Source organism: Balaenoptera physalus, assembly GCF_965194825.1.
Source record: "Balaenoptera physalus genome assembly, chromosome: 16".
NCBI classification, from domain to species: domain Eukaryota; kingdom Metazoa; phylum Chordata; class Mammalia; order Artiodactyla; family Balaenopteridae; genus Balaenoptera; species Balaenoptera physalus.
This window is the reverse complement of record NC_138898.1, coordinates 28114405-28130295: the sequence shown is the minus strand read 5'-3', so window position 1 is coordinate 28130295 and position 15891 is coordinate 28114405. Positions and strand designations below refer to the sequence as shown.

At 48.5% G+C, this 15891-nt stretch overlaps 1 protein-coding gene and 1 long non-coding RNA gene across 3 annotated transcripts in view; one reads left to right on the top strand and one right to left on the bottom strand.

Moving 5' to 3' along the window:
* LOC309645146 overlaps positions 1-8571 on the bottom strand; it is a 33961-nt gene extending 25390 nt beyond the window's left edge. For both annotated transcript variants that reach the window (XR_014254768.1, XR_014254769.1), the window contains exon 1: positions 8459-8571. This is a non-coding gene — a long non-coding RNA (uncharacterized lncRNA). The remainder of the gene's footprint in view (positions 1-8458) is intronic.
* A 58-nt stretch (positions 8572-8629) lies between these two features.
* SRXN1 (sulfiredoxin 1) lies at positions 8630-15342 on the top strand. The gene is made up of 2 exons (XM_082429806.1): positions 8630-8966; positions 13011-15342. Exons 1-2 carry the CDS (start codon positions 8757-8759, stop codon positions 13212-13214), a joined length of 414 nt encoding a protein of 137 aa, XP_082285932.1. The 5' UTR covers positions 8630-8756; the 3' UTR covers positions 13215-15342.
* The last annotated feature ends 549 nt before the right edge of the window (positions 15343-15891 follow it).

Genomic DNA, 15891 nt, shown 5'->3' with positions numbered 1-15891 from the left:
TCAATTACATTTGTTTCAGGTCCAGGGAACAGAACCCACTCTAGATCAACATTTTATAAACATCTAATATGTCATCTTGTGACCTTAAAGGGAACCAGCTCTAGCATGAAGCCCACAGCCTAGACAGCAGAGCACAGATACGAAAACCCGTGTCCCTGTTACCTGCAGCCCAGAGCACCTCAATTAGCATATCGTCCAGTCTGCTTTTCACAGTCCTCTCAAAGGAAGCCCTCCAGGATGCAGCTCCGGCTCTCCTCTGCCCTGTCTGGCTGCTCCATCCAGCATCTCTGCAGCCTCACCTTCCTATGCCCAAGGCAGGAACCCACTTCCTGTTCCTTCTTCTGTCGTGGTTTGCGCTCCTCAGGGTTCTCTCCCAGACTCCTCTTCTCACTGTGTATTCTCATGAGGCAATCTCATCACACCCATGGCTTCAGTTTTCACCCACATGCAGGTGACTCGCAAATTTACATTTGTGATAAATGTAATGTAATTTACATTTACATTTTCATTTCTGACCTCCTCTCTGAGCTGCAAATCTGCCTGCAAACCACTGCCACATGGATATCCCAAAAGTACCATAGGCCAGCCCAAGTCTGAAGCCATGATTTGGTTCTCTCCTGCGTCTGTCTCCCCTACCCTTCCATCCAATCCATCAGGTTCTGTTTATTTTTCCTCTTCGTCTGCTCAGTCTCCACCCTAGTCCATAGCTACCATCATCTCTTACCTGGACAACTGGACCAGCCTTCTCACTGGTCTCTCTGGATCCATTCTACCTCCACCACCTCCCTCCCTCTCTCCACAGTGACCACAGGGATCTTTTAAAAAATGCAGATCTGATCATGTCACTCCCATTCTTCTTCCTTGTTTGAATGCTTCAATGACTTCCCACTGTGTGTGGGGGTAGGGGGGAGAGGAACCAGCCTTCAAAGACCTAACTGATCTGACTCTTTCCATCACTCCAGCTGAACCTTCAGCCATGAGCCCCTTTGCTCTTTGAGTTCCAGCCACCTCTGTTTAGCAATTTTGCTCCCTCCTACCACAGGGGCTTTGCATACGCTGTTCTCACCACCAGTAACATACTCCATTTGCACTACCATTACCACCACTGTTGACTAGTTATTGCCTTTTCATCCTTCATCTCTCAGCTGGATGATCACTTCCCCAAGGACCACATGATCTTGGTTCACAGCACTTACCATCAATGCACACTTTCCCTTTAATCAGTGTGATTATTTGGTTATTCTCTGTCTCCCCCATTAGATTACAAGCTTCATGAGAAAGGGACTGACAGTGTCTTTTTGCTTATCATTAAATTTCCTGGGTCTAGTGCAGTACCTAGCCAATAGCAGATAACCAGTAATTATTTTTTTAATGAACTACACACATTTAAGTCATAATAACAGTGGCTTATGCTTAAAAAAAAGTCTTTGTCCCTCATAGCCATAGATGATTGGTTCAGATGTGAGCATCTGACTAGAACTTGGAAATTTCCTCTCTCCCTCTCTCTGAGTCATAAACCTGTAACTTGAGAGCTGTGGCTCAGATTGCTAGCTACTTATCAGCATACATTCTCTCCCTCCTTAGTAAGAGAACTCCATTGTTAGCTGAGCACATTGCCACATTGAATGAAGACTACATATCCCAGCTGCCCTTGCAGCCAGTGGTGGCCATGTGACCAAGTTCTGGTCAATGACATGCAAGGGAAAGTGTTATGTGGAACTTCTGAGACAGCACCCTGAAAAGGAGGGAGGTCATATCCTTTGCCTTTCCATTTCTCCACCTTCTTCCAGGCTGGCACTTCAGCAGCAGTCTTGAACCAGGAGGTGACGCTGAGAATAAACACCTTACTCTAAAATGATGGAGTTGACAGAAAGGACCCGTGCCCCTAGTGACGGTGGAGCAGTCACCCCAGCCCTGGACTTCCTACTTCCAGCTTCTCTTTCATGAGAGGAAACACATTAGGGTGTTTTAAGCCTCTCTTGTCAGGCTTCTCTTACTAAAAGCCAAATATAATCCCTGTTGACAGCCACGTTCCTGTTATGTGGAAGTAATCCCTCCGCCAAGCAACAGAAAAAAGTCTCTGAACCCACTTTTCCCTGAGGCCCACCTTCACCCCACAGTCAAGGGCATAACCAAGTGTTCCATTTTCATTAAGCTAATTCACATTGGCTTTCTTCACTTGCAAGCAAGGGTCTGGGCAAATACATTTAGACTAGTCTAGAAGTGCAGACACAGACCTTCGAGATCTATTATTAATTTAAAATGTAATCAAACAGGTCATATTTATTGAGCACTTACAGTGTGTTGGGCACTGTTCTAAGGACTTTACCTACATCACCTCTTTTCATTCTCTCAACAACTCTACAAATTAGGTGCCATTATCATGGCCATTTTGAAGGTTAAGAAACCAAGGCACAGACAGGTGCCTGGCCCAAGGTCACATGTCTAATAAGATGTGTGTAATTTTAACCCAGGCAAGGTGCAGAACTATTGGGGGTGACCCATGAAATTCCCCCTTTGCCTTAGTTTTGGCTCCCCAGTAGCAAAGGCTTGCGTGCAAGTGGTTTATTTGGGAGGTGATTCCAGGAAGCAGGAGTGAGGGGGCAAGAAGAATGAGACAGAGGGTGTGTCAGTGGGGTTGTTGCTGCAGCAATGGGGCTGGGTACTGCTATTCTCTGAGAAGGGTCCAGAAAGGTCCAAATGGTCTGGCATGCTTCTCACAATTTTCCACCTATGACAATGGAAGACTGGCTTTTATCCACCAGCTCCTGTCCCCATCAGCCAACACCTCTGGGAGACTCTCACAGGGATGGAAAATATGGAAGACACTGCAAGCTTGAGCTGGGAAGCCAGTGGTGCTAGGTGAGTCTGGGTTTGCACGGGCCTTCCCACAACAACTTCAGTTGAAATCAAAGGTGGGCCAAGGGGCTGTGCCACTGACACCCAGGTCTTTGCTCTGCTCTTTCCTCATTGACAAAGCTCACATTTGTTCAGACATCCACCTATCACTTAACCCATCCGGGGCCTCAAAGGAGGCTGACCCCAGGGGTGTGGCTGATTGGTCTCCTCCAAGCCAATCACAGTCATCCCAGTGGGAGACAGGTTCCAGCACCCATACTTAAGCAGCTCGGCACATGGTATGTTCCTGGAGAATATTATTAATCCCGGGTAGTCATGTGATTCGAGCTAGCTCAATCAGACCAAAGAGAAAAGCTTTAATTCCATCTCGCTATGGGAGAGGGTCTCTCTCTCTTCTCCTGGATGTGAACTACTATAGCCTGAAGGTTTATGTCCCCCTAAAATTCATAGGTTGAAGACTAACACCCAACGTGATGGCATTTGGAGGTGGGACTTTGGGGAGGTGATTAGGTCATAAGGATGGAGCTCTCATGAATAGGATCAGTGCCCTTATAAGAAGAGACCCCAGAGAGCTCTCTCACCCCTTCCACCGTGTGAGAACACAGCAAGAAGATGGCCATCTATGAACCATGAAGTGGGCTCTCTCCAGATACCAAATCTGCCAGCACCCTGATCTCAGACTTCCAGCCTGTAGAATTGTGATAAATAAATGTCTGTTGTTTAAGCCAGCCAGTCTAAGGTAGTTTGTTATAGCAGCCTGAGCTGACTGACAGGAACAAAGAAGGAGGCTGCCCCAGTTGGCACTGGCAGTCATCTTGTGACTATGAGGAGAAGCAGTTAAAGTGTGAAGCCACCTCAAGGCCCCAAGGAGATGCTCAGCAGGTACCAAAGCTGCAGAAGAAAAAGGCAAACGTTCTGCATAAAATAAGAACAGGAACTTAGTGATTGGTAGAGGGGACAAAGAGGAGATGGAGGAGAAAACAGAAAGTAAGAATGGGACCAAGCAACATGGCAGAATTCTGTAAGCCAAGCCGTAGAAATGGACAAGAGCATTTTAGGGGTAGAGAAATATAAGCTTTAATGTTCCTTTTGTGGCACAGAAATCCTTTCCTCTTTCCAAACACTCAGGAAAGTCCTCTGCATACCTGATTACCTGATGTATAAGATTCTTTGTCAAAAATGAAAGGGAAGGGGAAGAGTAGGGAGCCCAGGAGCAGGACGGGGAGAGCAGGTAACTAGGGCCTTTGGTTGCAAACCACAAACATGGACTCTGGCTGGTTTGGACAGAAAAAGCATTTATCGATGTCCTGCCCCTTATTCCCTTGGGCCACCTCTGAAGCAGGAAGCTTCCTCCAGGTCCTCAGGTGCTTGCTCAGTCCGAGTATAGAGCAGCCTATAAATGGCAATGGCTTAACATCCTGAGGCCACCCTCAACCAGTGAGGGACAGGAGTCAGTGGATAAAAATACACAGCCCCCCCTGGCGGTCAGAGGGATGATTCTTTTTTTTTTTTTTTTTTTTTTTGCCCAGCAGTTCCAACTCTAGTTATTTATTCAAGAAAAATTTAAAAACGTATGTTCACAAAAAGACCTATAAAGAATGTTCCAAGCCAAAAAATAGAGCTCAGGTGTCTGTTACAGGAGAATGAATTAACAAATGGTGGCATTTTCCTAATGGGATATTACTCAACAACAAAAACTGACAAACTCCTAATACATCACCATGGGTGAATCAGAGGGATGATTCTGATGCATGATGCTTCCTCTCAGAGTCTCCAGCAAGAGTAAGCCCCACTTAACCACCATGTTAACCTGCTCATCAGAATCCCCTGTATTGGCATTTCTCCCTTCCCCAGTCCTTCCTGGGATCACCTCCTACAGCAGACTGTCTTCCAAAGATGGTCACAACAGTATCTCCCTGGTGCAAACAAGCTCTTTTAGAACCTTGCTACTCCTCCCATCAAGAGATGGAATCTCTGTACCTTCCCTTGAGCCTGGTGGGGGGGAGTGGTGGTGTTGTGACAGCTCCCACAAACAGAATGCCACAGAAATGATGCCAATATGTCTTCCAAGACTAGACTGGAAAAGGCCATGAAGCTTCTGCCAGGTTCTCTTGTGACACTCATTCTTGGAAGCCAGCTGCCATGCTATGAGCAAGCCCAGGGCACATGGAGAGGCCCCGTGGAGGTGTTCTGGCTGATAGGCAGGATGGTCCAATGCATGAGTAAGTGAAGTCACCTCCAGATGATTCCAGCCCCAGCCATCAAGTCACCCCCAGCTACTGAGTCACCTCCCAGCTGATGGCCCAGACATTTCAGAGAAGAGACAACCAGTTCCCACTGTGCCCTGTCTGAATAACTGACCCACAGAATCTGTGAGGATAATAAAATGGTTGTTTTATGTCACTACATTTTGGATCAGTTTATGTTACAGTGATAATAACTAGAGCAGCTCCCAAATATAACTACCTGCACACAAGTCCTAGTCTCAGGGTCTACTTTTAGGAGAATCCAAACTAAAACAAAAGGATATTGTGTAGATCCCAGAATTTCTCCAGCTTCCAGTCCCAGGCTTACATTAGTCCCAGTGGAAGGGACCTCATCTTAATCCCAACACGAGGCTTAAGTCTCCATCTCATTGGTTTAGGGACAAATGGGCCGATATAATAGAACTCCTGATTGGTCAGGTCCTCTTTCCCTTCACTTCTCCCCCTCCATGGGGTCTGCCCAAGAACCATACAGGAAAACTAGGTTGTAGCACCAGGCCTTGCCAGTTCTGTTCAGGGATCAGAGGCCATGAACTTCAGGGCAGGGTAAACCCTCTTGAGCACAGACGTGAATGCCAATTAAGCTAAGCCAATCAGGGTAATTCCACTCCCCTTGCCAGGGATTGGTTTAGGCATGGAAATGTGATATAATCTTGCCAATGAGACATGAAGAAAAGGCTCCTGGGTAGGGGGATGGGGAGGTAGGGGATGGTTACTAAAGCTTTCTTCACTCTTAAAAAGAGGCACAAAGGGATGTCGATGTCCTAACTTCCACCTTTGAAAGCTGTTGTATGTGATGCTTGGAGCTACAGCTACCATCTTGAGACCATGAGGGGCAAGGCTGAGTATGAAAACCAGAATATGGAGGATGACGGTACAAAAAGCTGGGAAGAACCTGACATTGTTCAACTACCTCTTCGCCAATCTTGGATATGTCTACCTCCAGACATCTTAATTATGTGAAAATACAAGTCTTCTTAATGCTTAAGCCATTTTGAGTTGAATCATAGGTCTCTCAACATACAGAATTTGTTGCCAGGAGTGGGGGTCTCACTGGGCATACCATGATGAGAGATTCAGGACAAATCTCCATTTTTCCATCCCAGAAGCTGTTCCCCCTGCCTCTTCTTACTTTCTGAAATTAGGAAGTGGTTCTAAGAGGGACAATTTCCCTCTTGATGAAATTCTCTAATTCTCAATAATTCTGGGACTGAGGTGTGGGTCTTAGCTCTACATCCTGAAACAAAGTATGGTTTAGATGCTCAGAGGGGTTATATTGTGGAACTGCAGAAAGAGAAAGGTTCAAGTCAAATTCATAATGACCTCAGCATTCCAAGGTTTGCAAGAGATTAAAAACCCAACACGAATGATCTTCAACAGCAAAATGGGGTATTGCACAATTCACAGAGCACTTATTATGTGCTTCTTCCCAAATCACACTCAACAACTTTGAGTGATGGGCAGCATTACCCCATTTTGCAGAGGCTTCAGAAAGTGTCCGCAACTGGCCAGTACAACAGCCACCCAGCCCGCCCCCAGGGATAACTTCTCTGGTTTTTCTCCAGCTGAGAAGGCGAGTATGCATTCCCCATGCACGTGACAACCAGGGTGAGAAGAACCACCAAACCAGACTTGCCTGTCTTCAGCCAGGTCTGGGGCTGTGCCACCTCCCCACTTTTCCTCAAGCTGTTTAGCTGGAATATCCCTCCTATCTACCTTTTATTTAGCACGTTTTATATGCCAGGTACCTTTCTAAACACTTTATGTGTTATTCTCATTTACTCTCCTTGGCAATTGAGAGGAGAAATCGAGGCACAAAGAAGTTGAGTACCCCACCACACACACACACACACACACACACACACACACACACACACGTCACACAGCTAGTTGGTGATGCAGCCAGGATTTAAATCCATGCCATTCAAGTGATTCCAGATCCTACCCTAAACCATCACCTGCTTCTTCCCTCTCACTCTCCAGGACCAAGCCATTTTCCAGTGTGAATACCACCCCTCCAGGGAACATTTCCTGGTGCTCTCAGTCAACACAGCCTCTTCTTCAGCACTCTGGGTGTCTGTAATGAAACCAGTCACCGTCCTTTTTTTTTTTTTTTTTTTTTGGCCTCACCGTGCAGCATGTAGGATCTTAGTTGCCTGACCAGGGATCGAACCACGCCCCTTGCATTGGAACTGCAGAGTCTTAACCACTGGAAGGCCAGGGAAGTACCCCAGTCACCTTCCTTGATTACCACTATGTAAGCACTGATTTACCCCCAACCCTCTTCTCTATCAGCCATTATCTCTGAGTGTCCTCACAATCTCCTCACAACCATTTTACAGAAGGCTGATGCTCAGAGAGGTTAAGGAACTTGCCTGAGACCACACAGCTAGTGAGTGGCCAGATGGGATCTGAACCCAGGTCAATCTGTGCCAAAGCCATAATGTTGCCATAGATGCTGATAAACACCTGAGATTTAAACCAGGAGCCTACCTCCCTCTGGCTCCAGAGGACACTGGGTGCTGAACCTGGGCTCAAGGGGATGGAGAGTTTTAAACAGAAGAGTGGGGGTGGTAGTCAGCATGTTTGGACCTAAGTCATCACCACCACCCCTTGCAGCTTTGGTGTCCTCATCTGTAAGCAGGTGTTCAGTGGCCTGGGACTCTGAGCTCAGATAATCTGACTTTCATTTTCAGCGGCCCTATCTCGGACAAGTGCTTCAACAATCACACCTACTTCCTAGTGGCGCTGTGAGGATGCAACGAGACTATTATTGTGGAACTCCAGGGCAGTGCCCACACACTGTCAACATGATTCCAAAAGGCTCCTTGTTACAGTTACTTTTGCTGAACCGAGGCAACCAGCGGTGGGTAGAGAGAGAGAGAGCACTCTGGAGCCTGACTGCCTGGATTTGAACCCTGGTTCAGCCACTTACTAGCTCCATGACCTTGGGCAAATCACTTAAAAAAAAAATTCACTGTGCCTCAGTTTTCTCATCTGTAAAGTGGGAATAATAATCATACCTAGCTTGAAGGGTTGTTTTGAGGTTTAAATAAGTTAATGTACATGCAAAGTGTTTAGAACAGTGACTGACACAGCACCAGATTCAGCAGATTCGTAGTATTTCGAATGTCATTGGTATTATTATCACCACGACTATTACCACTAGGGATCCAAAGGCTGGGCAGCCAAGAGCCAGGTTTTGCCGACTCACCCTCGCTGGTCAGGTCCAGCACCCTCCAACCCGTGTCCCCGCCCCCCCCACCCGTGACCCTGAGTCAACCCCGAACTGTGCGCCACCCGCGCCCCTCCCGCCCCACGACCTGCAGACTCACCCTGAGTCAGCCTCCCCGGGCGCTTCCACTCCCGGGACGCCGCGCGGCAGAGGGGAGGCGGCGAGGCGCCCCCCAGCGGAGAGCCGGAGCTCCGCACGCGTCCCGCAACGCCGGGAGAACCGAGCGAAGGTCCCGCAGGGGCGCTCGGGGGTGGGCCAGACCACTGTGGGGCAGGGGAGAGAGGCTCTGTGCGGCTGCGCCCCCCGCCGCCCGCGCGGAATGGTACGGCCCGACCGGTGTTAAAGACCTGAGAGGCGACGGCGCGTCGCGAGACCGCGCAGGCGGCGGCGGCTGCGCGATGGGTCTTCGCGCGGGAGGAGCTCTGGGCAGAGCCGGAGCTGGCCGGGGGGCGCCCGAGGGAGCTGGGCAGAGCGGCGGCGCGCAGGGCGGCAGCATCCACTCGGGCTGTATCACCGCGGTGCACAACGTGCCTCTCAGCGTGCTCATCCGGCCGCTGCCGTCTGTGCTGGACCCAGCCAAGGTGCAGAGCCTCGTGGACACGATTCGGGTGAGGCCCCGGGGAAGCCGGCCGCTGGGAGGGCTTCGAAGGAGGGAGGTCGCGCTGGACGCGAGACGGGACTGGTTCAGCCTCAGCCGGAGCACGGCATTTGCTGTGTGACCTTGAGCAAGTGGCTGGGCCTCTCTGGGCCTCGATTTAGTCATTGAGCAAGGAGATTGGAGGAGATGATTAAAATAACGATCCTGACTCCTATATAGTACTTGAAGTGGCCAGGAGCTGTTTTAAGTGCCTGAGCTTCTTCATGCCAACCCTATGAGGTGGATACCACTACTGTTTCTCTTACAGACGAGGAAATGAGACACAAGAGGATTCAAGCAACTTGTCCAAGGTCAGGCACTTTAGAAAGTGGCACAGCCTGTCCCCAGTGCCCAGATGCATGGCCACCACCTTATCCTGAGATAACCTATGTGGTCACTTCAGGCAGTGGCAGTGGGATTGGGGGTGTCCTGTCTGCTGGGAGGGCCTTGTTTGCTCAAGAAGGCTGGGGTGATCCTGGCAGAAAATTTGGGGGAAGGAGGGGACATGTGTGTCAGGTTAGGCCTGCATGGCATCTTGTCCCCCTCCCCCAGACCCTTGGAAGGTGGCCATGTGTGACCTACCAAACACCTCTACTGCTAGCCCGATTGTCTTTCAGTCCTAGAGTTTACACTGCTGTTCCCACTGCCTGGAACTGCTTGCCAGGTAGCCACAGGACTTGCTCCCTCGTTTGGGTCAGGTGCCCGCCTCCCATCAGCCCAGGCCTCTATAGCTCTCCCCCTAACCTGAGGTATTTCTCCTTGAAGCACTTATGTCCACCTGAGTTATATTACACATTTGTTTGTGTTTTATTGTCTCTCCTCCACCTCTCATGTGAACTCCACAGGAGCAAGGATTTTGTCCTGTCTTGACTGTTTCCATAACACTAGCACGGTGCCTGGCTGTTTGTGATGGATCTGGCCAGGGATGCACTCTCCCACCCTGGGCCTTTGCACAAGCTTTTCCCCTGCCAGTAAAACTCTTTCATCTCTTTACTGTTTCTAACTCCTTCTTGCTCTTTCTGTCAGTGTCTGTGTCTTCCCTGACAGCCCCTGCTGGGTTAGGGGCCTCCTGTGGGCCCCCAGCCACCCGCATGCCCACCAGCATACCTCTGATCCTACTGGCTTGTAATGGCCTCAGACACCTGTCTTCCAAGCCAGAACGATATGCTCTGTGAGGCAAAAACCAGGCCTCTCTTTGGTTACCTTATGTATTAGTTTTTGGTGGCTACTGTAACGAACACCAGAAACTTAGTGGCTTAAAACAAAGACAGATTTTATTATTTTATAGTTCTATAGTTCAGAAGCCCAAAATGGGTCTCGCTAGGCTAAAATCAAGGTATCAGCGGGGCTGCATTCTTTTCTGGAGGCTCTAGGGGAGAATCCATTTCCTTGTCTTTCCCAGCTTCTAGAGGCCACCCACACTTTTGGTTCATGACCTCTCTCCTCCGTCTTCAAAGCCAGCAACATCAGACCTCCTCTTGTTCCTCTGTCTTCCACGTTTAAGGTCTCTGGTGATTACATTTGGTCTGTCTGGATGACCCAGGATAATCTCCCCATCTCAAGATCCTTGACTTAATTCCATCTGCAAAGCTCCTATGCCATGTGAGTAACATATTCACAGGCCCAGGGATTAGGACATGGACATCTTTGGGGGCCATTATTCTGCCCACCCATCGTCACACCCCTGGTGCCCAGCACAAGGCCTGCCTGGCACAGCTGCCTCTCTTTGCTGCTCCACTGCTGGGCAAGCTGTGCTCTGCGCCTCACTTGCATCAGCTCCCTGACTTCATCAGCAGCCTGTAGGGTGTCTGTTCCCATTTTGCAGATGAGGAACAATGCCCAGTGTCAAGGCCACTTGCTTACCACCCCTGCCCACACTCCCCCCACCCCCCGCCCCACTGCTCTGTGTAGGAGCTGAGATTCAAATTCAGGTGTGCCTGGTTCAAGAGCCCCAGCTTATAACTGCTGGGTCTTACTGCTTACTAATCATTTCTAGGATAAATGGAATAATGAATCCATCAAAGCAGCCCAGTAAGAGACCACCCGAGAACCAGTGGTGGGAGGTCTTCTAGCAGCTCACACTTGATTCGGTCTCCCCTCTACCCCATCCCTCCCTGCCCCAGGCTTTCCCTATGTAGAGGACTACCCATTCTCCGTCTAGATGCTCAGGCCCGTAACAGGAAGTCAACTTATATTCTCCTCTTTCTCTTCTCCTCACATTCACCCCTCCCCTGGGATCTTCCCCCTAAACATGTCCCAAACCTGTCTACCTCTCCCTGACCCCTCCATGCCCTCACCCAGGACAGCCACTTCTGGTGAATACCTGCTGAGGCCTCGCCTCTATCTTCCCTGCTTTTGCCTTTGTCCACTCATCAAGCCTGCTTGCCCAGGACAACTTTCTAGAATGTTCTTCAGATCATGTCACCCTCCCCTGTTTAAAACACTCCAGGGCCTAAGAGGTATAAACTTTCAGTTATAAAGTAAATGAGTCATGGGTATGAAATGTACAGTGTGGGGAATATAGTCAATAACTATGTAGTATCTTTGTATAGTGACAGGATTAGCTAGACTTAATCATGGTGATTGTTTTGAAATGTTTAGAAATATCCAATCACTGTGTTGTGTACCAGGAACTAACATAATATTGTAGGTCAATTATATTTCAAAGACAAATAAACAAACAAACTCTTAGGAAAAGAGACCAGCTTTGTGATTGACTGGGGCGGAAGGTGGGTAAGGAGAGGGAGAAGTGTATGAAGGTGGTCAAAAGGTACTAACTTCTGTTATAAGATAAATAAGTATTAGGGATGTAATGTACAACATGATAAACATAATGAACACCGCTGTACATTATATATGAAAGTTGTTAAGAGAGTAAAATCCTAAGCGTTTTCATCACAAGGAAAACATTTTTTTTCCATTTCTTTAATTTTGTATCTATGTGAGATGACAGGTGTTCACTAAACTTACTGTAGTCATCACTTCATGATGTTTGTAAGTCACATCATTATGTTGTACACCTGAAGCTTATACAGTGCTGTATGTCGATTATATCTCAATAAAACTAGAAGAAAAAAATAAGATAAATAAAACGCTCCAGGGCCTACCCCCTGCTACCTTTCTGACCTCTTCTACTTCTCAATCCCCCGAGTCCACTCTGATCACACTGGCCTCCTTGCCATGCCTGCAATACAGTGAGCTTGTTCTGGCCTCAGACCTTTTGCATTTGCTGTTCGCTCTGCCTGGAATGCCCTTCCCACGGGTAATACACAGTGTGTATTACTGAGCACGTTCCATGTGCCAAGTGTTGTTTGAAGCAGTTTATGTCTATTAACTCACTAAACCCAACAGTTCTATGAGGTGGGTGTGTCATCTTTATCCCTGTTTGATAGATCGGGCAACTGAGGCACAAATATGAATTGCCAAAGGTCACAGAGCAATTAAGTGGCAGACCTGAGATTTGAACCTGGCAGTCAGGCTCTTTCTTTAAATGACTCCACCTCTCTATCTTCCCTAGGGGACTTCTCTGTGTTCAGGTCTCTGCTCCACTGTCACCTCTGAGAGGCCTTGTGGACCCCCATCCCTGTCACGTCAACCTGTGTTATTGTCTTCATAGCATTTATCACTCTAACATTCACTTCTCCATTCCATCTGCCCCACTAGACCAAAGTCCCATGAAGGCAGGGGCTGTGTCTGTACCTTATTCCCAGAGTCTAGAACAGTGACAGATAATATACATGTGGTCTGATAAATGGTTAACAACCTGGATGGGGGAGCTCTGATTTGTAGCATCTGCCCATTTCCCTGGTGTAAATACTCTCACCGTGGTTGATTTTCATGCTACCAAGGTGATGTCAACCAACTCACAGTTGCCTCTGTGTAACAGTTGCCTCTCACAAGCCAGCACGAGCCAGTGTGAGCACCTAGAGGAGCTCAGCCCAGGTTAATAAAGTCTGCTTTGCAAACTGTCCAGCACTGTGCCACGCTCATTCACCTTGCGCCCTCTTCTCTCCAGGAGGATCCAGACAGCGTGCCCCCCATCGACGTCCTCTGGATCAAAGGGGCTCAGGGTGGTGACTACTTCTACTCCTTTGGGGGCTGCCACCGCTATGCAGCCTACCAGCAGCTGCAGCGAGAGACCATCCCTGCCAAGCTTGTCCAGTCCACCCTCTCGGACCTAAGGGTGTACCTGGGCGCTTCCACGCCGGACTTGCAGTAACAGCCTCCTTGGCACCTACCACCACTGTCACGAACCCAGAAGACACACCTGGCCTCCAGTGGGCTGAGCCATGCAAAGGTGTAGCAGGAGTGCATTCTCTTTGTGCCTGGGGGGGCAGGTCTAACTTGAAGCACCCTCTTTCTTAGCTGTAAGACCTTGGACTCATGACTGAACAGTGTGGGAGCCCCACTTCCCACCTCGGGGAGAATGGGTCGTGTGTTTGCTCTTGAGGGATTATTGAGAGGGTGAAATGAGAAAGGAGATGGGTTTGGAGAGCCACATGCTGCTGGCTCCAGATTCCCAAGGACAAGGATCCTTTTGCATTTCTGTCTCTACATATCATATCATGTGAATACATTCATCTGCAAGTAAAGGAAAGCCTAGGTTCCAGTGGCTTAAACAAAGAGAAGTTTGTTTTTCCACATAGCATGAATTCTGGAGACAGTCGGCTAATGGTATTCGTTTAACAACTCAGCAAGGTTATGGCACACGTCTCTGTGATCCTTTCGGCCTTTCCCACATTGCAAGTCACTTCATGGTCACAAGATGGCTGCTGTACCTCCAGCAATCATGACTGTGTTCAAGGAAGAACGGAGTTGGGGAGGAGGAAGGGCCCAGCCAGCTGGACCTGTCAACTTCTATCATAAATTCAGGCCTTTTTCAGAGGTCTGTTTCCTGCTCTCTTCCCCTGTGTATTTCTACTTAGGTCTCCTTGGCCCAAATCAGGTACAGTTGCCACCCCTAGCTGCAAAGAAAGCTAAGACGGCAGGAACACAGTTGTCACAGTTTAGTAAATCAATCATATCACATCTCCTAGAACTGGCACACTGCCTCCTAAGTAATATTGGAATCCCATTACCAAGAGAGAAGTGAGGAATTGTGTATCAGTTAGCCGTTGCTGTGCAACAAACCATTCCAGAACTTGGCAGCTAAAAGCAAGTTGTTTATTTGCCTAAAATTCTTTGGTTTGGCAATTTGGGCTGGGCTCAGCTGGGCAGTTCTGCTGATCTTGCTTAGGGTCACTCATGGGGTTGTATGCAATCAGCTGTCACCCTAGATGGGGCTAGATGGTCTCGGATAGCCTGACTCACTTGTCTGGCAGTAGGTAGGCTATTGGCTGGGTGACTTGGTTCTCCTCCATGTGTCCTCTCCAGCAGGTTAGTTCAGGCTTATTTTCATGATATCATCAGGGCTCAAAGAGAGAGGGAGAGGGAGGGAGGTGTGTGTGTGGAGGGAGGGGAAGAGGAAGGGGAAGAGAGAGGAGAAGCTCCAAGGCTTTTTTGAGTTTTAGGTCAGAATTGGTACAACGTCACTTCTGCTAAGTCCTTCTGGTCAGAGCAAATCAAAAGTTTGGCTTAGATTCAAGGGCTGGGGAAACAGACTAAACCTCTTAGAGAAACTACACAGGATTCGTGGCATTTTTTTCCACCTATCACAGATGACTTTGGATAAGCAAATAACAGTGTTTCTTTCTCACTGTTCTCTGTCTTGTACAGAGCCTTGCTCTGTCCAGGCTGAGGTCACTAAGACACTAGACACTGTCCTGGCCCTGCAGAGGGAAGGAAGTGATGGGGCAGTGGGTGGTCTCTCCCAGGGCTGGGCCCACTCTAGGAGGGGCATCTCTCATCATCTGTACTGGTGGGTTAGGGGGAATGGGTAGGCCAGGTGGGACGTTCCAAAGGGACTAATGAAATCCTAGAGTCCTGGGGGGAAGGGAAGAGATAGAGGAAGGGTGCAGAGTGAGGCGGGCCTTGCTCTCACTGCCCTGCTAAGGGAACTAGGTCACTTGCTGTTTTCAAGCTTCAGTTTCTCCTGCTCAGTAATGAAGACAACAGCTTTCCCACCCATTCTCGGTCCCAGGGAAAGATGACTGAGGTGACCAATGGAATTTAAAAGGTATGTAGTCATAAATGCAGTGTGATATCCTGGACTGGATCTTGGAAAAACAACAAAAGGACCTTAATGGAAAAACTGGAAATCTGAATGAGGTCTGGATTTTAGATAATTTTACAAATGTTGACATTGGGGTAGTCTGGGTGCAGAGTATATGGGAACTCTCTGTACTATATTTGCAACTTTTCTGTAAATTGAAAATCATTCCCAAATAAAAGTTTATTTAATAAAAAGAGAGGCATAATTGCTTTAGACCAATGGTTCAGGTTCTCAAACGGGTTTGCTAAGCACAGATGGCTGGACCACACCCCCAGAGTTGCTGATTCAGAAGGTCTGGGGTGGAGCCTGAGAATTTGCTTTCCTGCCAAATTCCCAGGTGATGCTCATGCTGCTGTTCAGGGACCACAAGGTGAGAACCACTGATCGAGATGGCATCAATTATTTTCAGATATGGTGACAGCCCCTTCACCTCCAATGGAGAAGAAAGAGCTGGGTCCCAGGAGATCCATGTTCTGGAACCAGCTTGTGCACCAATTCCATATGAAATTGGACAGGCCCTTCCCTGGCGCTTTTTCCAAGCTGTCTAACGGACTTTACCCCTGAGGTTTGTAGTGAGGGTGAGGAAGCTGAGGGCATGCTTTGTAAGCCGCTGTCAGGTGCCACTGTTTCATGTAAGACACCTGCACCCACTGAGGTAGAGTAGCACAGTGGTTACCCCTCCTTGAAAGGACTTTCCCTTCATACAGATAAGGCCCAAGCAGGCAGCGCTAGGCATACTGCTAGG